At 38.7% G+C, this 24,120-nt stretch overlaps 2 protein-coding genes and 1 non-coding gene across 3 annotated transcripts in view; 1 reads left to right on the top strand and 2 right to left on the bottom strand.

Annotated features, from left to right (window-relative positions):
- The window catches only part of B4GALNT2 (beta-1,4-N-acetyl-galactosaminyltransferase 2), a 20,968-nt gene extending 3,569 nt beyond the window's left edge, over positions 1-17,399 (bottom strand). The window contains 7 exon segments of the mRNA XM_029283042.1: positions 465-684; positions 966-1,077; positions 1,079-1,104; positions 1,542-1,729; positions 3,932-4,018; positions 5,507-5,687; positions 17,289-17,399. Of these exon segments, the coding sequence (XP_029138875.1) occupies positions 465-684; positions 966-1,077; positions 1,079-1,104; positions 1,542-1,729; positions 3,932-4,018; positions 5,507-5,687; positions 17,289-17,399 (925 nt within the window).
- Positions 14,528-14,599, top strand: TRNAQ-UUG. The gene has a single exon. It is a non-coding gene; the product is annotated as a tRNA-Gln (tRNA).
- Positions 17,400-20,119: 2,720 nt separating the features above from the next.
- GNGT2 (G protein subunit gamma transducin 2) lies at positions 20,120-21,931 on the bottom strand. Its single transcript, XM_015810475.1, has 2 exons — positions 21,848-21,931; positions 20,120-20,245 (listed from the first exon to the last, which is right to left on the bottom strand). The coding sequence occupies exons 1-2, from the start codon at positions 21,929-21,931 to the stop codon at positions 20,120-20,122; spliced, it is 210 nt and encodes a 69-aa protein (XP_015665961.1).
- Between the last annotated feature and the right edge of the window lie 2,189 nt (positions 21,932-24,120).

The raw sequence follows: 24,120 nt of genomic DNA, 5'->3' as shown, positions 1-24,120 counted from the left end.
GGGGCTCTATAACTACCTCCCCCATTTCCAGATCATTCTGCCACTGGCCAGAGACAAAAATTAGATCCAGTGTGTGTCCTCCCGTGTGAGTGGGGGCATAAACTAATTGGGTCAAGTCCAAGGCCGTCATGGAAGCCAAGAACTCCCGAGCTGCCGCCAACGTTTCGCCCGCCGATGGCAGATTGAAATCCCCCATGACTATAAGTCTGGGGGTCTCAACTGCCACCCCGGCTATTACGTCAGCCAGCTCAGGCAGGGCCGTTGATACATAGCAGGGAGCCAGGTATATAATCAACAGGACCACTTGTACCCCTTGCCCCCACTTCACAAGGAGGGACTTGTGCCTCCTATTCTTGTGTGAAGTCTGAAGCAATCCTCCTGAATCAGTTTTGAAGAGTGTATAGCTCTGGAATATCATAGTTTGAGCTTAATTAATTAAACGGAGGGGAAGAATTTGGGCTTACCTAAATGAGCCACCCTCTGAAGTTTAGGATCAAATCCAACATGCCTGCTTTCCTCTATGTGAGCCAGGAAGAAATTGACTACACTGCTAGTCACAACACAGTTGGGAAAGCCTTCCAAGTGATGATAAAAGCCACTTCTGAGGTGCAAACAGCTGCTATCTTCTCCTTCCTCGTAGAAAATCTTAAATTTATATTCATTTCCATCCACACTGCCTCCAACCTGTAAACCATATAAATTTGTTTTAGACTATTCAGTCTCGCTATCATTGCATACCATTGGGGTTGATGTACACATTCTTAAAGATGCAAAGAACAGAAATACATTTCTGGGCAAACTCTCAGGTCCCTTGCAATTTCAGCAGGGGATATTTCAGTGAATGGCAAATTCTTTACTTTGCCTATCACACCTTGACATTCTCTGGAATAGATAAAGTTTAAAAATCTCACTGTATTGCGCCAACAGACTGAACTATAAGAGGAGTAATGACATGAATGTCCTACCACATCCAAGTTGCTGTTCTCTAATACATCCACAAGTTTCTGGATCTTTGTTTTTTCAGTGAAGATGAAGTCATTTTCCACCCAAAGATAATATTTGGTTGTGACCTGAGATTGCAAGGTTGCTCCCTGCGAACCAGCCCTGATTTAAAAATCCAAAAAAGAGGGTCAGAACATATAGATTGGGAATTAATTCAAATGCTGAGATGCTCCAATATGGAAAGTCAAGAGCCAGTTGAAAAATAATAACAGAAAAATGAAACAGAAAGTTAAGAGTATGAAACAGAATCATTAGGAGAGACCCAATAATAAGAAAGCAACAGATTAACTTCCTCAGTTTACTAAGTTCTGTGCTTCCCTCTCTCCAACTCCAACTCTCCAACTTGTCCTGCTTTGTTTAGTTGACTGAATACTATTTATTTAAGTTATCAATTTATAATTGATAGGCATAAAGTTCAGCTTGTACCATGGGCCATTAAGCTTCTGTCTGCAAGCTAATTTAGAGAAGACCCAGCTGTTACTTTATGAAAAAACCCTTTTTAGAAGTCCTAAAAGAAGCCCCACATAGACAGGTGGTACCTTTCCAAAAGGCATAATGTAATACTGAAGATTTGCCTCTTCAATCTTCTCTGGGTGTTCACTGTCATCTGCCGCAATTATTGTTATATCCGGATAGTATTGTTTTATGCTTTTCAGGAGGATCCGCAGCTTGTGGTAGCGTAAAAATGCTTTTACTGTGATGGTTACCATGTTTCTAATGCTGTTATCTGAGACACAAAGTAGAGAAAATAAAAAAGGGAGATATCTAGTCAACCCTATGGATAACTTCATGAAGTTAGAATTCTCTTTTTGAACCAAAAACCTTGGCTTAATATTGACCAAAGTGCTACAGTTAGTTTTATTTTTTGAACTGTTAGCTGATATTTATTGAGAGATCCCCAACTTAAAGACTATGGAAGGAGAACCTTATAGTACTAATACTAACTCGTCCTCTCATCAGCTTTTTTTTTTTGGGAGGGGGTGAAAGAAGCAGAGCAACTCCCCATTGAAACAAGTAGCCCCATCAGCCATATTAGTGTAGACAGGAATGGGCAGCAGCCAGGACCCATGGTCTTTCCACAGCTGGAAGGTGACCAAGGATGACTAAAGCCCACTAACTGCCAGCATGTATGGACATCAAGAGCTATCTGGAAAAAGAGTGAAGGAGTAAAATGTAAAAATATACAAGAATAAAACTTGAGCGATAAAGGATAAGGTGTAGAGAAATAAGCTGTCAGATACATAGGAATAAGAAATAAGACATATGTTATAGAGTTAGGGATTAAGAATCAGTGAGGGTCGGGTCTGTCACATCCATCTCCCTGAAGCTTTGCACTGGCTCGCCACAGGGCTGTGTGCTCAGTCCCTACCTGTATTCACTGTACACACATGACTGTGTATCATCTGACCCATCCACTGCGATCATTAAGTTCACAGATGATACCACGGTATTGGGTCTTATTAAAGATGGAGACGAAACAGCGTACAGGGGCGAGGTTCAAAAATTATCCTCATGGTGCCTAGAAAACAACTTGCACCTGAATATTGGCAAGACAAAGGAGATGGTGCTAGACTTCCAGAAGAAAAGAGAGGAACCCGCCCCACTTTACATCGGGGGGGCGTGTGGAGAGAGTTTCCTCCTTTAAATTCCTGGGAGTCTACCTCAGCGAAGATCTCACCTGGAAAATCAACACAACCCAGGTGGCCAGAAAGGCCCAAGAGAGACTCCACGTCCTTAGAGTCTTGCGAAAGAACAAAGTGGAACAACAACTGATGACCTTTTTTTACTGGTCCACTATAGAAAGCATCCTCTCACATTGCATTATGGTGTGGTATGTTGGCTTGACAGCTGTGGATAGAAAGACACTACAGAGGGTGATGAGCACAGCACAAAACATCGTGGGCTGTCCCCTGATACCACTACACGCCATCGCTAGGTCCCGCTGCCTTAGAAGAGTGAGAAAAATCCTCAGGGATGACTCACGCCCTGGTCAGCACTTCTTTACTCTCCTACCATCGGGCAGGAGATATAGAAGGATAGCCAGCCACACAAATAGGCTGAAGAACAGTTTCTACCCATGGGCTGTCAGACTCCTGAATGGGAAATAACTCCATGTATGATAGACTTGCGGGGCCGGCGCATCATGCAATAAGTTCACATGGTGCAATAAGATTGTGTGTTTGTTGTCATTGTGGGTTGTGATGGGGGGTGCACGAAGGGAGGCTCAGCCAATCTCATTGTACACATGTTGTACTTTGACAATAAAGAAATATGAATTTGAATTTGTGAATTATATATATATATATATATATATATATATTTATCTCCTGCAAGAAATGGAGATAAAGTTCATGTGTTACGTGTTTGTCTTCTTGATTAAGACTTCCACAAGAAAGCACATTATGAATCTATCTATTTATTTGTTTGATTGATTGATTGATTGATTGATTGATTGATTTCTCTAGCTGCCCATCTCAGGAAATGACTCTGGGTGACTCATAATTCAAAAACATATATTACAATTAAAATCTTAAAAACATTTTAAAACAATAAAAACAGTAAAAACCATTAAAATAAAAAAAAATGATTAAGACATCTAATTCGAGTATATACAAAGCAAGACATCTGGCCTGTTAACAATATAGCCAGGAGGTGGGGCCCTTGGTGCATGTAGTGCCCCAGACTCAAGAGCGTAGCTAGGTTTTTAAACTTTTATAGAAGGGTAGCAGTGTTGGGGCCATTCTCATTTCAGAAGGGAAGATGTTCCACAGAGCTGTAGAAAAAAACTTGTCTTCTAGTCCCCATCAGCTGACATTCTTTTGCTGATGAGATCTGGAGCATGCCCATTCTGTTTGATCTAGTTGGATGGGCAGAAACTCTGGAAAAAAGGTGGTCCCTCAGGTTTGCTAGTTGCATGTATGTCACTCACCTGGCCCTGAGTCAACTAGTTTAGGAAGGCGGAATTGTTGAATGGTCACAGGAAATCTAACAAGATAAGTTCCTTCTGTAAAGTTCACTAGGAAATAATTAAAAGAAAGATGGTTAGTTGGTTGTCAATTTTATGACTATGTTTGGAAATATTTGTCAACTTTCCCTCGCACTCCATATATTACATATGAGAAGGAGAACCACTCCCTTATCTTCCAATATTGATAGTCCTCATCAGAGTAGATGGGAGTTTTTCAACATCTGGAGCAATAAAACTCCCTGACTAACTTTATATTCTGTTTTTCATACATCTCACCACAATCAATAAAAGCAATACAACATTAATCTGTCACGCTCATATGCATGTACATACATGCAAACAAACAAAATGGGCTTCCTGTAGTGCTTTAAAAAACAGAAATGGCACAAGCCACATTGTCCCACTGATCACTGAGAAAGATCAGTGATCACCTTCTGCTTTGATTAGATTTCATTAGAGGAAGGATACATGATGAAAAATCTCCAATAAACAACTAAAGATGCAATGGAGGTCAGTAGTTTACATTTCATCCAAGAAATTTAAACCAATTTTCTTCTTTTCTTCTTTGTGCTTTCTGTTGAGTTGTAGAGCAGATTCTTCAATCTCCTTTGTGTGGCCTCAAAATAGTCAAAATAAGAAATTATTTATAACAAAATGGGACATAGTACTTTAAAGTGTACCAGACCAGACAACTGACAATAAATATATAAGAAGAGACTGGACAGCCATTTGTCTGAAATGGTATAGGGTTTCCTGCCTGAGCAGGGGGTTGGACTAGATGACCTCCAAGGTCCCTTCCAACTTTTTTATTATTATTATTATTATTATTATTATTATTATTATTATTATTATTATTATTATTATTATTATTATTATTATTATTATTATTATTACAAGAAGGGTGCTCAACAGAAAAATAGTTATGTACATTTTGTAGGGATTCGCTCAACCCTGACCTAGATAGGCTGTTTTATGTCAAACAATGAATAAGTCAATAAAACTGTATAGACATACTGTATGTACAGATGTATGGCTATTAAACTTTATGTATCTTTAAAGAAAGATACTTGATATAAAACCAGAGGAACATCCATTCTGACTGGCAATAGAATTGTATCAGTTCATTTAAGAAATACCTGGAACTGAGCCTGGAATCTTTTGAAATTAAAACATGGGCATAACTGCAAAAGCAATCAACATTGTCCTGGTTTCAGGGTAATACAAGTCTTACACTGCACCTCAGTTGCAAATATCCTTTCTGAAAAAGAATGGGGTTTGTCTTCTCAGTTTTTAAAATACATTTTCTCCCAAAGCTTCAAATTTGAAAGATCAAACAATCATTTTTAAAATTTCCAAAATAATGTGGCTTTCTAATGGTTTTGTCAAGGGAGAACAAGTTTTTAGAGGACAAAAAATCACTGTTAACTAAAATATATTATTTTCTTTCTTCACGTCTAGGGCAAATCAAGTCAAAAGTGAAATCCAACAGTGAAGTCCCAATGAAGGACTTGTCTAGTAGGACACATTCTAACTTACTCATGTCCACTACATCTAGTAGGTATTTTGTACTAGTGTATGTAACATGTTTCAGGATGTGATTCAAAAGCTTCACATAGGAAGTAGTGATGATCAGCTCTTTTGTCCCACGTCCTTGGACCACCTCTTCAGAAACATCAGCAAGGGTGTTCAAATTCCCAAAGGATGCCTGTAGAAGCACCTGCAGGGATTTTTATTTTAGAAAAAATATTAGGAGCAAATAAAATTTCATTTTCCAGCTATATCACATCCACCAAAATATTTGTCAATATTTGTGAGCCTGAAATCAGGATCATGAAAAAATTAAAAGTTATCTATGGCAGTTAATTTCCTTCTATTATTATTTTTACGAGGGTGGAAGGATAAGAAATATAAATATTGTCTTTGCAGTGTGTTTTTAGAGTGCTCAGAAGTCATTTCTCCTTCTAAAACTTTCCTTTTCTACAAGAACTTAAAATCAGGAGTTTGACAGTGCCTTTTCTGACTAACAAAGTTTATTATAGGCTTTCTTGAGCTTAACAGATGCATAAAGTGCATCCAATAAACTGAATTGCCACTCACAAATGCTTATACTTTTTAATAAAACTTGTAAGTTGGGAAAAAGGATGCTACAGACTCCCACTGATTTATTGCCACCATAGACTATCACGGCTTTCCTCCTACAATGTCTGCAAAGGCTTAAGAAATTTGATTTGGTTAGAATGTTGCTTTGTGTGAATTAGATGGGTGGAATACTTATTAAGTGTCTCACAACTAAATTTAAATACTTGCAGAAATATTTCTTCTATGGGGCAAGGTTTGGACATCATAAGAATGTGTTAATACACCATCTCTTTCTTCAAGTGCTAATTAATTTCAGAGATACCCCTATAGGTAGTCCTCAATTTATGACTGTCACTTAGCGACCATTCAAAATTACAATGGACACTTGTAACGCAGATTTGAAGTTACAATACTTAATGATAGCGCCATTCATTTAATGACCACAATTGCTGCAGAAAAGGTCATAAAATAGGGTGCAGTCATATGTTGACCCAGTTAATGATTAGCACAATTTGCAACCATAATTTTGGGCTCAGATAAAGTTGTATGTTGAGGACTACCGGTACTCACTTTATCTCTTTGAAGGAAGAAGAGAAACAGATGAAGATTTTTGGTAAATTTGTATTATTCTGTTTATTGGTAGTACAGCCCAATATGCACCTACTCAGAAGAAAGACTAATTGCATTCAGTATGTGTATATATATTTCTCAAAATTTCAGGCACTGGAGCAACTATAATTCTGACCGCTGATATCTTGATCATGATTTTGAACTTCCCTGCCAGCTTCCTACAAGCAAAGTCAATGGGGAAGCCAGGAGGAAGTTGGAAGTTCTTTGCTTACCATGAAGTGTTTTTTTTTTTAAAAAAAAAAATCATGTGGTACTTGCTTAATAACAGTAACCAGGGATTGCCAGAACTGCAGTCACCAGGTATCATGGTCACATGACATCATTCTTTACAATCACATCACTTAGTGATAGAAATTCCAGACCCCATTATTGTAGTTAACAGAAAACTACAGTATCTGTATTACAAGTCATGTGCACCCTCTCACAGGCAGTGGACCTTTGTTTTGTGTGTCTGCATTCTTGTCTGCACTGAAAATTCTTTTCCATCCTCAGCTATATTTACAAGTCTTTAATGCTGAGTCTAGCGAAAATATTGAGTTAAACCATTAGGTGTTCAGAGATCTGTGATTTATTGCCTAGTCCTAATAGGGAGCCTAACAAAGACCATTGTTTTACAAATTTCACAAAGGGACCTGGACCTTGTGCATCTTTGCTTCCAGAGACATAACTATCTTCTGTTCCTGGAAATCTGTTTTTCACAGATGGAGAGCACTTGCATCAACTTTCTGTACCCTGAGCCTTCCAGATGTTTATACCTGTATTTCCCCGAAAAGAAGACCCGATCTTATATTCTTTTGCCTCCAAAAGAGGCACTAGGTCTTATTTTCGCGGGATGTTTTACCTTAGGATCACCACGGTCAGGCGTCCCATGCCCAGACACCTGTCGTGCTGTTGCTATACTTCTTCAGTGGCCGCTTGCCATCACTTGCAGCTGGATGCCACGTGGCACATTGTGCCATTGCCGCACTCATGTCAGGAGGCCACATGGTTCTTGATGCCATTGCTGCCTCTTGCGGTAAGAAGCTGTGTGGCGCTTTGGGTCATTTCTGCTGCTCGCAATGGCCCAAAGCACCACACTGTGTCCTGCCGTGAGCAACAGAATGACATGAAGCATCATGCTGCTTCCTGCCGCGAGCAGCAGAAACCGCTCAAAGCACTATGCGGCTTCTTGCCGTGAGTGGTGGCAATGGCATGAAGCACCATGCGGCCACCTGCCACAAGTGATAGCAATGGGTGGAGCACCATGTGACCTCCTGCCGCAAACAGCAGCAATGGCCCAAAGTGCTGTGCAGCCTCCTGCCGCAAGCAGTGGCACTGGCGTGACAAGCCATGTGGTGTCAGGGCGTGGGAGGCCTGGCTGTGGTGGTCCTACTGGTAAGATAACTTGGTGCAGGGTGCATGGGGCAGCTCAACCCTCCACCCCTGCCCTACCTTGATTTTTAGGCATGCACCTTGCCCCAAAAGTAGGGCTTATTTTTGGGATAGGGCTTATATTAGGCCCACCCCAAAAATCAAGCTAGGGTTTATTTTGGGGGTTAGGTCTTACTTTTGGGGAAACACAATATAAATCCCAACAATCCTCAGCAATTCCTGTGCTAGCTGGAGAATTCTTAGAATTGAAATCTATTGGATGCTTAGGTGGGGGAAAGTGGTTTTTATAACCCACTATCATTAGCTGGGAGGAATAGAAGGGATGTACTTTTTCAAAGGCTTTATTTTCCAAACACACCATCATTCTCAAAATATTTCTTACTCATTAGCTGCCATAGAGGAAAGATCCAACCAGCTGCCCTGGGCCATTAGACAACCAGTTTGCATCAAGTAAAAATCAAGCAGTCCTATCAGAGGGCACGGCAAAACCTGGGGCAAAGGTAGAAGATATGCTACATATCTGGGATGTTCTACTGAGGAAGTACCATTGAAATGAAGAAGATAAAATGCAGTTAAAGTAAGATGTATTTTTCAAATATTACAGGAAACATCTTAGGCACAAACACAGTTGGTGAGCTTGGGCCACTCTCTCTTTCAGCCCTAGGAAGAAAGCAATGGCAAACCACTTCCAAAATCTTGCCAAGAAAACTGCTTGCCCAATCACTTGATGAATTGAGAAATAAGAAATTTAAAGAACAAAATGCAATGTATGATGCTGTGCATGGATCTGATGGAAATGAAAATTGATAGATAAGAATAGAAAATACGGAGATGTAGTGACTGATCTTGGTATAAACTAGATTTAGCTATGCTTCAATTTATCTTTCTCTCATGCCTTTCATTTTTTGGTTAACAATTTAATTCCTTTTCTTCACTTTGCCTAATGTTGCTTATCCCGAAAAGAAACAGAGTGAAGGATACTGTATGTATGTACAGTATGTAACTTGACAATATATATTGCCATCATTTTCATTCTCAAGCTAGCTCTTATCATAGCATAGCATAACTACTTCACCAATTATTTCATTTGCACATATAGGTAAGAACATCTTCTCTAGATCCAGAATACTTACATGGCATATAGCAAATATACATTTCAGTTATGCAGAAATATACCCAGAGAGGATAAAACTAGCTGATTTTTTTCATGGCATGGGATTGAAAATAATGTCTGAAGTATTTTGGAGGGAAACTAGCACAGAAAGCCACAAGGCATCTAACATATCTAATATTCCTTCTTCCTACTGTTTTCCCCGCAGTAACAAGTTGGGCTAAGAGACAGCAACTAGCCCAAAGTTACTCAGAAAGTCTCCTAGTTTCTAACTTGATGCCTTAGCCATGACTACACTATAGCTAGAAACTTGAGGGATGTGGAATAGAGATATAGATATATCAATAAATAAAAGCTGGTGTTTATGACTTTATCAAAATAATAAAGGCAGAACAAAAACAAATTGTATTTTAATGCTTTGAATAAGAGGGCATAGTACTTTTATTTATGCTTTGCAAGAATGGAACTCAACAGCCTTGCCAATTACAAAGAATGTGTTCAAGAGGTTCATACATTAATTCTCGAGTCTTCTATTAGAATATGATGCAACTGACCTTTTTCTTTGATTGTAATCTTTTCCCTCTACAATACTTTTGAATTTTTTTGGGTCATATCATGCTGATTAAAATTTAGCTCAAGCAGTTCTGAATATTTTTTCTATATTTCTGCCTCTGACTTTATTATACAATACTGAATTCTAGACACTAGCATAAAGATGTGAAGATCTACTCACCTCCAAAATTTTTGAATTTTCATTCTTAGAAGCTTGTGATTAGTCAAAGGCAGTTAGTTTTATTATTAGCATGTATATCTCTACTCCTTTTACAGGTACATTTAAACATTCATTCTTACATAATAAAATGCCACCTCCCACAACTACGGTATATACATCAATATCCATCAGCCCCACCCAGCCAAGAATAGCAAATCATTTCCTAACAATGATTAGTTCCATCAACCCTTTAGATGTTAAAATCTATAATCAGCTAGTCTCTTCTTTGGTTTATATATTTTAGAGAAATTGTTCTCTTAACTCATGAATGGAAAAGTAGATTTTGAACTAAGCATTTGATTTTTGAGCCTTTGTAAACAATGGCATACCTGGAAAGGTTGCAGAAATTTACAATCTGGTCTATGCACCACTCCATTTCATATGGTTTGATATAGGAAGATTAGTTTTTAACCATAATTTAAAATAGTTGTTTGGTTTTTGAAATGTTTTATAGCTTTGAACCTAGTATCCCAGGTTGCAGAATGGAGGAACAGATTCAGGTACAGTTATAATGAGATCAAATAGTTGTATGGATATTTGAGGGCCCTAAACTTTTCATCTTTGGTTCTGAGTAGGATAATATTTGAAACATCTGCACCATTTGAGAGTGGTGCACAGTTTCAGGGTTTTCTTGAAGGAGGTATGGCAGCTCTGGCTAAGAAAGTTTGGCACAGATTCAAGTTGTACACCATGAATCTGTGCCTCTTCCTGAACAGGAAGGCCATCCAAATAGTAATTCATAGACTTGTCTCACACATAAATTACTGCAATGTGCTCTACATGAATTCTAACATTCTAACACATCTGGAAGTCCATGTGTTGCAAAGATTCTGCGCAGTTCCTGGATGGTCCTGGCAGTAGTCATAGCAGGGACTGGCGCGACCTCTAATCATTTAGAATGGCTATCTACCACTGTTAGAAACAGCTGTCCCTGAAAGGGCCTGGCAAAATCGATGTGGATTCTTGACCATGGTGTGTGTGTGTCCTCCCATCGGTGGACAGGGGCTTGTGGCATCTCCGGTCTGGATTGCTGGCATGTGTAGCAACCATGTACTTGGGCCTCGATGGCTTTATCTAACCCTGGCCACCAAAGGTAGCTCCTCGCAGAGTGCCTTCATCCGGACTATTCCCGGACGACCCTCGTGCAGAGACTCTAGGACCCTGGGCCTTAAAGAGCTGGGGACTATGACCCTACTTCCCCAAAGGATGCACCCCTTATGAGCTGAAAGCTCATCTTTTCTCATGAAGAAACTGAAATTCTGGCCCTGGACATTTGTCCAGCCATCCTGTGTGTACCCAGTAGCACACGACTCAGCGTTTTGTCAGCTGCTGTCTCAGCAACTATGTCCCCAGCGTGAAGGGGAGATTCCGGCAAATCCTGGATAGCCAGGATGTGTGCAGCTGGAGCTGGAGCTGGCTCCACATGTGGCAGGGGCAACCTGCTCAGGCCATCTGCATGGCCCATTTCCTTGCCCGGTTTGTGAATCATCCCGTAGCTGTAGGCTGACAGGAAGATAGACTACCTCAGCATTCTAGGAGACAGAATCTGAGGTGTCTGTTTCTTTGTGATGAACAACCCTAGAAGTGGCTTGTGGTCCATGAAGACCGTGAACTGGCGGCCATACAAGTAGTCATGGAACTTTTTAACTCTGGCCACAATGGCCAGAGCCTCCTTGTCAATTTGCGCATAGTTGCGCTCTGCGGACGATAGAGTCCTGGAGTAATACGCTTCTGCCTCCCATCAGCCATTAAGTGACTTAACACAGCCCCAACCCCATATGGGGATGCATCACATGCAATGCAGACAAGCAGCTGCTAATTGAAATGAGTGAGAACTGAGTTCGATGACAGCAGTGATTTGACTGCTTGGAAGCTATTCTCGTGGACACTGGTCCACTGCCACTGAGCTTGTCTATCCAAGAGCCGGTATAACGGCTCTGCCACTGTGGCCTTGTTTGGGAGGAAGGCATGGTAAAAATTCAAAAGGCCTAGGAAAGCCTGAAGCTCTCCCTTTGACTTCAGCCTAGGGGCCTGCTGGATTGCTTTTAATTTAGATTCCACCAGATGAATGCCTTCAGCATTGATGCGGAAACCAAGGAACTCGGTTGATGCGGAACCATTGAAGGACGGCCTTAAGCCGTTCAGCCAGAATCTCAACCGATTCCCCAGCAATGAGGACATCATCGAAATAGGGGCAAACCCCTGTAATTCCCTTGAGCGTGCGCTCCATCACTCCCTGGAACAGCCCTGGGGCTACACTCACCCCGAACTGTAGGCGCTTAACCTTAAAAGCCCCCCTATAGGTGACAATGGTCTGGGCTACCGCCGTGGCCTTGTCCACGGGCAGTTGTTGATAGGCCTGTGCCAAATCTTATTTGGCGAACACACGGCCTCCTTGCAATGATGCCAAAATATGGCTGCACAGCTATTTATACAGTTAGCCTCTAGGTGGCAACCAATAGGTTTAAAGTAACCCACCCCAAACCTCATTATCAGCTTGGAGACAGCCAGTCTGGCTTTCAGTAACAGCAACTGTTAAACAATACAGCAATGTAGGTCAGACATTAAGCAAGTGATTTAAAACAGTTGTGGCCAATACATTACAGGCAGGATGTAAGATAAATACGTAGGCAAAAATTCGCTGGGTCTTAGAGTGGGAAAGGAAGAAGACAAGCTATAAAAACATCTGTAAGAGGAAATGGCTAGCCAGGAAAACTTAACTAAACTGAAAAACAGGAAAGAACCTATTGTTCTAAGAGGCCCAAAACTCAAAACCAACAGTTGAATATGTCTAATATTTTATATTATATTATTTTATATTATATTTATATTATTTTATTTTATATTACTAATGTACATGTGATGTATGATTTAATATGTATCAGGAAATAGGTAGGAGGTGGTCGGAAAGAGTGTAACCTCCTAGTACCTCAGCCAATGGGGAAAGAGGAGGATGGGGCAGCCGGGACAGGGCTGTATAAAGAAGGGAATATTTTGGGTTAAAACTTTGGAGAGAACCAAGCTTTGGTAGCTTCTCTCCCCGCTTATTGCAATAAACGAAACAAAAGGCCTTCACTGTGTCTTGGCTGGTTATTGATCAGGCGAGCTTGCCTCTGGTCACGAAGGAAAGTGGCCAGGAGCACATAACAAATCTGTTCTCTGTACGGATGCCACTTTCGGAAATCCATTCTGGGCCTGGGCAACAAAAAATTAGTTACCGGTTCTGCCGAAGTGGTGCGAACTGGCTGAATCCCACCACTGGTTATAAATCAAGGACATTGTGCCATTGTCTGTTTGGATAAATTAATCTTTTCTAATAATAATAACTGGAACAAAAAGAAATTGTTTGGCCTAACTAACTATTGCTGTCTTGCTTTGGTAATCAGCATTTGCATCATGGACAAATTTTGTGCAAGCGTGGGAAACATGTACATGGATGGGATGTACTGAGGGAGGGAATAAGGGAGTGTACAGGAATGACTGATGTCTTCCTTATGATGTAATAGCTCTGTTGTCTGATTTTCATTAGCTAACAAAGTTTATAAGGCAATGCTACTAACTTCCTAAGGTGTGACATGTCTGGAGGTAACTCTGCCAGTGTTCCAGATTGTTTTCTACCCAGCTGTTTTATTTGATCAATTAAAGCACTGTTTCCTTAAGAAGCCTCTGTTTGTGTTGCCTGATTAGACTTTTAATGGTATCTCAAATTTAAGTAAGGGCCAGTGACCTTACATTTCTTATTCATCATTAGATTATGTTCATTGCTTTTTTATATATGTATGTATGCAAGTAGCCAACAAATAGATATTTTATTGCATCTGGCCATATGACTATAATAAACTGATTTGATTATTGGGAAACCTCCAGCCACAAGAGTTTCCAACAGCTTATTAGAGTTCAAGAGAGATTCAGTAGCAAAAGACAACTTTTTTTTTCCAACATGGGAGAACTGGGTATTCTATCAAACACCCCAATGTCTTGAACAAGTCCTGGGCTGATCCTCCAGCTAGACCAGGGGTAGGCAACCTTGGCTCTTTTATGACTCGTGGACTTCAACTCCCAGAATTCCTGAGCCAGCTGGCTCAGGAATTCTGGGAGTTGAAGTCCACGAGTCATAAAAGAGCCAAGGTTGCCTACCCCTGAGTTAGACTAACAATTGTGCACCTGTGTGAGCTGCCTTTCCTCCTAGTTTAAGACTGATCAGCCTCACTAAGAGAACTGTATCACAGAAATGTACCTCCTTCTGTAAACAGGAAGACAACTTCCTTCTCCCTCCTCGCTTTTCTTCCAGTCGCCACCCTCTTGCAGATTGGCTGGGCTACACGTTTCAAGCCAAGCACGTACTCCGGGGTATTATGGGAGTTTGTGATCTAAGCTGAGCAGCTGATGTCGCAGGTCTGCGCGCGAGAAAGTTAGCTTTGGCTTGGTCCTGCTGCTATGGCAACCTCGTCCGCGTTTTTGCTGCATGTTCCCATGGTTGTTTTTGATTGCTTGGTAGATTGCACCTAAAAATGCAATGTACTGAAGGAGAAGAAGAAGAAAAAGACTGCTACCAAGGACTCAGAAAGCCTCCTGCTTCACCCGTGAATCAGCAGGTCCCATGGTGTAATGGTTAGCACTCTGGACTTTGAATCCAGCGATCCGAGTTCAAATCTCGGTGGGACCTCCTGTGTCCTTTCTTTTTTTTGCGGAGTTCCTAATAAACTTCGAAGAGACACGTCAATCGCAAAAATGCCCCAGGCGTAGAACAGCATTTTGTGCTCGCGATTAACAGAAGTGGCTATTGCGCATGCTTAAGTCTCTCGCCTGTCAGAATACGTGAAGGAGGGGGTAATCAGGGAGCTGCCAAAAGAAAACTTTTCTGATTCTCATTGGTTAGCGCCGACAGAATGCCTCCAGCTGCGCTTAACTATTAGCTAAAACGGGAAAGTAATTTGCGTTTCAACAGGGGAGAAAAAAAAAAGCAGCCTGCTGCAGTCTATCCTTCCTGCTTTCAATTTTTATGAGAGGTGCGTCTCTCAGTCTAAATTTTCTATTCCCCCCCCCTCATTAACTTATTTTTGGTGATGCATTAAAAAAGACAACTTAATCTCAGTCTCTTTTACCCGATGCAAATAAACTGGTGAATTAAGATGCAAGTTTTTGATTTTTTTTTAAACTGCAGCAATGTTAGTATTGGGGTAGAACAGGAAATTTCGAAGGTTGGTAGGCAGTTATGCAAGTATCCACTTCCTTAAAATTAGCATTTTACTTAATACTTAAGGGCCGAAATTATGCTGTCGGGCTTAGTCTCCATTCCCCTCACTCTGGTCATCCCCGTTTGATAGTATCTGGTTTTTCACCTTTTAAACATCAGATTTGGTTTACCAAAGAAGTAAGCAACACCGGTATATAAATATTATATAATGCTGGGTATTTAAGTGGAAGATAGGGGGGGGGGGGGAAGGATTCCAGGTAAATAAACATTTTAATGATTAGTTATGCTTTTATTTAAATAAGTTTTAAATTATTGTTTCATAAAAAAACGAATCTACCTCAAAGATAGCAATGTGAAGAAACCTTGTCATTTTATTCTGTTCTAGTTGCCAGAGGCTATTTACTTATCTCTTAATGCTAATACAGAGATGAGTAGTAAGTGGACAGAGTATCTGTCTAAAAGTATAAAGAACGGCATTCAGTGAATAGAGAGTTAAAAACCAAAATAAAAATCAGGAAAACATTTGTGTCATATGATGAATTGAAAGAATAGATTTCTGGTCTCAAAGCACATAAAATAAACCTAATCATCAGGTTATTAAAAAAATCTGTACAGCGCTTCACATAGGTAAGACAGGCAAGGATAACAGAATGGAAGAATAGAACAAAAAATGAAGCTCCAATTCTGAAATCCTGAATGGAGCATTTTTGAATGTGAAGGATTTAGTAAACATTACTCTTTTTCTAAGGATTTCCTTTTCTGTCATCACTTTTAGTTAGATGATCTCAGGTAATTACTTCAACTCTTTCAAGGAACAGATTGTTACACTGTGGTGCTTGGATGCAGTTAATAAAAACAAAGGCAAATATATGTATTGTTCCAATTTAATCAGTATGTGCAGTCATGTACAACTATAGGCACTTTAACTGCATTTTCATCTTGTTTAGATCAGTGTTTTTCAAACTTGGCAACAAGATAGGTGGATTGCAGTTCCAAGCATGCTGGCTGGGGAATGCTGGGAATTGAAGTCCACACATCTTAAAGATGCCAAGTTTGAAAAATGCTACTTTAGATGGACCAGACCTCCAAATACAAGATTTGGGTGGCTCTCTCCCTTGGGGTTACCATTTCAGTTACTTGAGAGGTAACAGTGGGTTTTATTTTTAGCTGAGTTGTGGATGTCAGTAAGACCTGTATCTCCCAACTTATAACACCTCTTCCCCTCCCCCCCTCCACACAGACATTACTCAGTCAGCAATCATGGCTTAAAACCGATAGATCACAGAAGAAGACATTAATGAAAAAAGTGTCCAGTTTATTTATGCAATAGATTCCTTTCTATATTATTGAGTAAGTATATTTAATGACATGGTTCAGTTAATTTTATCAGGAGACCTTTGACCCATCAGAACAGATATTGATGGGAAATAAATGAGAATGTGTAATTGATATAGAGGAGAAATTGATTCCCTAAGGCTTGATAGATGAGCAATATCCACAATGAACCATTTACCTATACTTCTGTATTAACAGAGGAAAGGAGTGCTTTTCTTACGGAAACAATCAGGAAAATACCCATGCTGCATAACCTTCATAGGAGGTATCAATGAGCTGTATAGGTTATTCTTGCTGTAATGACTGCAACTGAGCCCAAAATTGCTGTTGCTAAGCAACATAATTGTTAAGTGAATTTTGCCCCATCTTGCGACCTTTGTTACTGCAATTGTTAATCACTGCAGTTGTTAAGTTAGTTAAGTTAGTTAGTTAAGAGAATCTGGCTTAAATACTGATTTTACTTGTCAGATGATCACATGAGCCTGGACACTAACACTCTAATCAGTTGCCAAATGTCTGGATTTTGAGCATGTGACCATGGGGATGCTGCAATGTGTGAAAAATGGTCATAAGTCACTTTTTTCAGTGACTTTTTTGGTGTTGTATAGTGGCATCCTCGGAACAGGTACAGAAGATGACTTTTTCAAACTTGTTTTGACAGTGGTAAAGGAGTAGAAGAACTGTTTATGAGATGAACCTTCTGCCCTTCAAGGAGGGGGAATGACATGGGGAAATAATACAATTGCTTTCCCTCAAAGACAACCACAAAGATTTTTAAAAAGTCAAGATGGCAGCCAGTACCAGACAATTGAATACCGCATACTCTTTTTTCATCTCTGCTGCCCGGCTTCCTCTTGCCAGTATCTGTTTCCTGAGTTATTCTCATTGTCATATCTTGCCTAATAGCAAGTCTGGAACTTGGAACTGCTGTCATGGTACAAATTGTAGGGAAGTACTTATAATCTGTTTGTCTAAATATAAATAAATCAGTAAGGTGAGACGAATTGAATATAAGAAAAAATGTGTGTTGTCTGATACTGACTTTTCCACACCATTAAAATGCTTCTGGGACATTCACACTTGATACAGGCTGTGTTTAGGATTGAATTTTATGGATTAGGGCTCAGGTGGTCAAATCAAACTTTAAAATATGGAATTAAGTAGATTTGCTTAGCCATTCTACGTCTGAAGTGAAATAAGTGAGCTTTGAAAGTGACAGCATGGTTTTCTTGTCAAAACCAGCTCAGAATTTCTTTCTCTTCTTGCATACTTCATACCTTATATGCCTGCCTTCTACAATGTTTGTATGAGTTTCCACCAAATGAATAATAATAAAACAGGCTATTTCAGTGCTGCATGGAAAAATGTGCATTTTTATTTAAAACTATTAGTCATATCTGTACTTCGTAATACGGTTTGCAGAAACTAGATCTGGAACTAAACATTATACAATATGTAGTGACATAACCCATTATCTACTCTTGATAATAATACAGAGCTATCTGTCTGTCTGTCTGTCTGTCTCTGTCTATCTATCTATCTATCTATCTATCTATCTATCTATCTATCTATCTATCTATCATTACTTTTCTACGTGCTTTGCAATTCTTTTATCTCAGGGATAGATGAACATCCTATCTGCAGTAAGATCTGAAAAGTAAATGTCTATGGAGATTCTCAGTCATCCAAGTCATGGTTGTCCCAAAGGTGCTTTTTCAAGAGGCAACTGGTCTTTCTTGTTTTTCTTTGAAGACGTTTCACTTCTCATCTAAGAAGCTTCTTTAGCTCTGACTGGATGGTGGGGAATAGAAAGATTTATATTCCTTGGAAACAGCTGGTCATTTGCATTCTTTTAGAGAGTCATTGAGGCCACTTGGAAATTTATCTATGTCCCCAGGGTCACCTGAGTAGTGTAAATGGGTGTGGAGCCTTCTTGGAATTGCTGAAAATGTTAGGGTCTACAACACAGTCCTTTCAGCAATTCCAAGAAGACTCCACACTCATTTGCACCACTCAGGTGACCATGAGGGGACAGATAAACCTCCAAGTGGCCTCAATGACTCTCTAAAAGAATGCAAATGACCTATTGTCAGCAAGGAATATAAATCCTTCCATTCCCCACAATCCATTCAGAGCTGAAGAAGCTTCTTGGATGAAAAGCGAAACGTCTTCAAAGAAAAACAAGTCTAGTTGCCTCTTAAAAAACACCTTTGGGACATCTGAGAAGTAAAAGTAACAATCAGATGAGATATTAACTTAGTAGGAACATGGCAAAGTCAACGTGGAGAATAGTAGATTCCATTAGCCTTTTCAAATAGCTTCTTCTCAAAGCTATTTTCTGCAGTAAATATGGGGATTAAGATTTTGCTACATAAATGTGAATAGCTGAGCCTTAAGAACAGATGATATAGTTCCCAGCATATTTTGAGAAGTAGTTAGTTATGGTAATCAAAGGAAGCCAAGAATCATTCCATTATTTTAATTTAATTTAATTATATTTATATTGCACCATCTCAATATCCATCGATCTGGACTTTTTCATCATAACTTCCTTTCTTATATTGTGTTTCTGTTATGGAGACACTGAGTTTCTTAGCCCAACTTGTTTTGTGATGAGGCTTTCTTGCATGTGAAGACTGTAATTTAGATGAGTGTTTCTCAATCTTGGCAATTTTCAGATGTGTGCACTTCAACTCTCAGAATTCCTCAGCCTCATGTTAGCTGGGGATTCTGGGAACTGAATTCTGCAATCTTAACATTGCATTGCTTGAGAGACACTACTTTGACATCAGACAAAGTAGTGCTTAATCAGTTGGTGCAAATGGGAAAACTAAATTAAGTTACAAATATAATTTTCTAAAAAAAACAACAGTATTAATAAAAGTGAATAACTAAATAATTCATATTTTTAAAGCCTTCCAGGTAGCCACTTGACAGAATGGGAAGAGAGAGAAATCTTTAGTAATAATCTTTTTTCTATTCTGTTTCTTTTTCAAGCCTTCATCATTTTTCCAGCAAAAAATAAAGCATCCAAAATAATTCAGAAGTCTACTTTAAAAAAAAGTAATAATTAAATCATGGAATATAGAATAGTAATATATTTTAGTGATTATCTAGTCCACCTTTGCCTAGACCTCTTCAGGAAATATATAATTAATAAAGACTACCTACTTACAAAAATAACAAATATATTTAAGTCTTAAAAGAGATGTCCTCTTCCCCCCACTCCTCTTTCTGTATAAAGGAACTAGAACAGGGGTAGGCAACCTCGACTCTTTTATGACTCATGGACTTCAACTCCCAGAATTCCTGAGTCAGCATAGCTGAGTTGAAGTCCATGAGTCATAAAAGAGCAGAGGTTGCCTACCCCTGAACTAGAACAAATTCATGACCATATATATCTTGGTCATGAATTTGTTCTGGTTCCTTTTTTTTCTGAGGCTTGATTAAATTCTCTCCTGCAGAAAATCTCTAAGGATGGGGATCCTGTGGCCCTTCTAATATAGCTGATTACCAGCCCCCTCCCCAGTACCTTGTGGGGCACAAAGATTCTCCGATCCTGATTTAGACTCATTTTATAGGGTAAATATAATTCATATAGTTCTAGTAGCATATAAGGAGAACAATAAAGATTTTCTCTTGGTGGGGCCAGGGTCAGCTTATTGTACAGCCTCCCTTCTCCTTGAATGGGTTCTTGTCTTCTGGGACCCCTTTTAAGATAGGGTCTTCTGCAGCCATAGATTCTATAAAGGTCCTGAGTTCTTTTGCTGTCTTGGAGATCTATGTGGAAAAAAAGATGCAGTATTTCATTTCCTGAACTTTTGATTTCTAATGTGCAACCTCTAAATAGTAACAAATTAATAGGGAGCCTTCCTGCAAGAGGATAAGGAAGAATAGTTTAGCAAGGCTTTCTTTCATTCTTTCTGCAATGTTGTGATTCTAAATAAGGTCTCAAATGTACCACTTTAACTGTTTCAGCTTTTTCTAAACTCAAAATGACTAATTTCCAAGTAATTAATTTGCTTCTTTTTGCTACTACTACACTTCATTGTTTCTCAAGATGAGATCTTAATAATGGAGGCTAAAGCTAAATTTGGCACAATAGGAAGTCTTCCTTGAGACCAAAACTTTTCTATGACTAGTCTTCTTAACTTCTTAAGAAGCCAATTTTTTTTGTCCTCAAGTTTCATATGTGGCAGCCTTGAATTTGGATTAGATCAGTGATCATTCATTACGGTTGGATTACTTGATAGCAGTTTTTTAATAAATGTATATTCTGCTATGCTGTTTATAGCATGTTTTTCTGTTGATTCCCCTAAATAGCTTTTAACATGGATTGCATATTTATGTCCTAAAAACATCTTCACAGAAAATATTACTGTGTGGGTTGACTGATATAAAATTTGCAAATTATATTTGCATAGTAATTGAACCTTCCAGTTTGAATAGTTGATGGCATAATTTATCAAGTCTCACTTCAAAGTATTTGGTAGGAAGATTTTTGAAACTGTGAAACAATGTGAATTTCATTCAAATATTATTTTTTTTCCTCTGTTCCAGTGATATTTTTCCTCACTGTGTCACAGGATGGCTTCCTGAAAGTCTTTAGAAGATGGGGAGGTTCAGTTGCAGCCCCATCCTTCCATGGAGATGGAAATGGAGCTATCATGGCCATAGCCACTTGACAACTTTATTAGAAGAGACAAGAGAGATCCTTCTTACATGTATACATGCTTACCCTCTCTTGTTCTTCCTTTAATACCGACAACTTGAAAAGTATATATCAAGCCTGCATCCCAGCCTGATTCAGATAAGTTGGTTCCTCTCTCTGAAACTGAATGTTCCAGCCAATCCAGGGTAGTTGATAGCATGGAATTTACTACCAACATTCTAGATGTGCCCTGTGACTAAAACTGTTGGGGATTTCATTTGTTGGCAAACATATTTATGTTGTCTTAATGTAATTTTGTCTTTTAAACATGAAAATTTAGCATAGTTATTTGGATGAAAAATCATTGGAATGATAAACATTATTTGACACAATGCCCTAGGAAGACACAGTTTAAATATATGGAAACTATAAAATTGCATGATATTCCTGCATGACTGTTAATTATTTCAGTGTGCCTTGTGCAAATGTCCCTTCTATATTTTATTTATTTTATTCTTTCCCTTTCCCTTTGACAAATTATTATTCTGCATTTCAGAAAGTATGACTATACTGACACCAACTGATTGAACAAGAGAACATCAGTTCATCGGTTCCTATAACTTTTTAAGCCCGCATAACGCAAAGCTATCATATGTAGACCAACACTCCTGAAATGTTGTGGATGCAGAAGTACTGATTTTTTTTAGTAGAGTACATTTGAAACCCATTACCATTTGTCTTTCAAGCTTCACTTCCTTCTTCAGTTGATCTAATTCCATTTGCTTTATCTCCTTCTCACTCATATCCTGAGCCATTTTGCCCTGTAATAAAAATATCAATCCATATTAGCCTTCTAGGCCCCAACAAGTCATCTGTCAATCAACTACAAACACGGTCAATTATGCTTATTCAATCCATCATAGTTAAATAGATGTAAATCTGGTTGACCTCTTACTTCAGACTCCCTTGGATTTTCATATGTCTCCTATGGGAGAAATAATTCTAGAGGAAAGAATAATACATTTTTAAAGCAAAAGCAATGAAATGATCAATATGTCAATTTCTGTCTTTTGACACTGAGCTTCTTTGCCTCTAGCTTTATCATTTGCTAACTCTCCGGATGATCCTTCAGAGCAGGGGATATCAGCCCCAAGATCCAATCCTTCCACAAGGAATCATGAGCTACTGACCCTCAGAAACAAAAATCGAGTCTAGGTTAATTCCAGAAGAGATGTCCCTTATGCAGTTCCCCAGTTCATTTAGCAGTTCAGAGGTTGTAGTGTTCTGCTTGTAAATATCCATTGTTTTCTGCCACTTCACTTTTTCATATCATCAAAAAAACCCTAAGAGGACAGAATAGATTAGATAAAACTTTCATTCTTGAATAGCTAGCTATTTTCATGAAATTATTTGAGAAAGTCCAGACTATGACTGCTCCCAATTTTAAACTGTTACTTCCTCAATCTTTTTAATCTCTAAATAAATCTTACTAAGGAGAAAAAAAATGAATTGCTGCACACTGAGTTCCAACTGATAGCATTAGAGCCTTGTTTGTCAGCACTTAGGAAGAAGAAGAGGAAGAATCCTGTGACAAGATTAGAAGATAAATAAGGTAAGAAAGGTATTGTATTCTTCCTAGGAGAGGAAAAGTGAAAATAGGTCAATGGTGCTTTATTTTACTTTTAATAACCTGGTAACTTGCATCTAATTACTATCTGATATAATTTGGGCCTTAGCCCAGGAGCAACATGTGTTTGTTTCAAAGCCATAATGCAATATTGGCGGTTAGGATTTTCAATCTTATTAAAAGAAATCTGAGTTAAATCAGTTCTACAGGTTAAGAGGCTTATCCAAAGTCCTGTTACTGCCACATGCTATTCTGATTAACATGGACAGGCAGCTGTTTTGTGGCCAATCATCATACTTTCAAATTGTAATTTTGCAGCCTCTGAGAGTAGCAGAGATATGTGATAATAATGCGGTAGGGTCAATGAAAGAGTTAGGATTTGGGGCATTTTTTCAATTAGTGGGATATGTTGGGACACTACAATGAGCCAAAACCCAACAAATCATAATGTGGCTTACTTGCAGTCACGATCTAAGTTTTAAAATAATTTAATATTTAATTCTTCACCTTAGGTAATTGTCTGAACCATTCAATAGAATTCAGGATCTCTTAAGAATTATTAAGAAGCTTTTTTAAAAAGATTGATCTCAGAAATATTCAAATATTGGCTTAGGGCAAGACAAATCCAGATTCTAGTCCCTTTCAGTTACTCCTTATTGAGTAACCTTGAGCCAGTGACTTTTTCAACCAACCTACTATGGTTGTTGTGAGCAAAAATAGAGAATGGGGACATCATGTACAAAGCTATGAGCTCCCAAATGAAAGATGAGGTTAAAGTAAACATTTTTTCTTGAGGAAGATTATAGCAGTTAAACTGGTAAGATAGCTAAAGTTTTAGTGAATATATACACAGTCATTGTCTTGTTTTCTGTTTTTGACTATCTTCTTTTAATTGCTTGTTGTAATATATTGTACATGGAGTTGTCCTTGAAAACAACTTGCACAAATCCATTCTACCCAAAATTCAGCAGCAAAATTATTGAATGAGTCTGGTTGTTTCAAGCATATCACAAGATTATTTTTGTTTTCAGTCTAGTTCAACAGTGATGGTCTTAATCTGAAGTCCTAAATGACTTGAGGCTAATTATATTTTTTTAAAAGATTCTTTTCCTTCTATATTTACCTACCAGGACTCTAAGAACTCTTCTGAAAGACTCCTCTGGATGTTCCTGGCAAATGTGTTTTAGCAGAAATCTATCTGAAAAAAATGGTACTTCACAAGATAATCTGAACCTTCTGGATCGTTCAAAGATGGTTCCCATCCTGATTAGTTTTAATTTTTTGAAGGACCTTCACTAATTAATTTTCTGCTTGTATATTGTTTTGTCATTACTAGATTTTGTGCTGTTTGATTTTTATGCTTTAATATTTTATTAA

Source organism: Protobothrops mucrosquamatus, unplaced genomic scaffold, assembly GCF_001527695.2.
Source record: "Protobothrops mucrosquamatus isolate PMUCROS unplaced genomic scaffold, P.Mucros_1.0 scaffold10, whole genome shotgun sequence".
NCBI lineage: Eukaryota > Metazoa > Chordata > Lepidosauria > Squamata > Viperidae > Protobothrops > Protobothrops mucrosquamatus.
The sequence above is the reverse complement of the archived record's forward strand: the minus strand, read 5'-3'. Positions and strand labels throughout refer to the sequence as shown.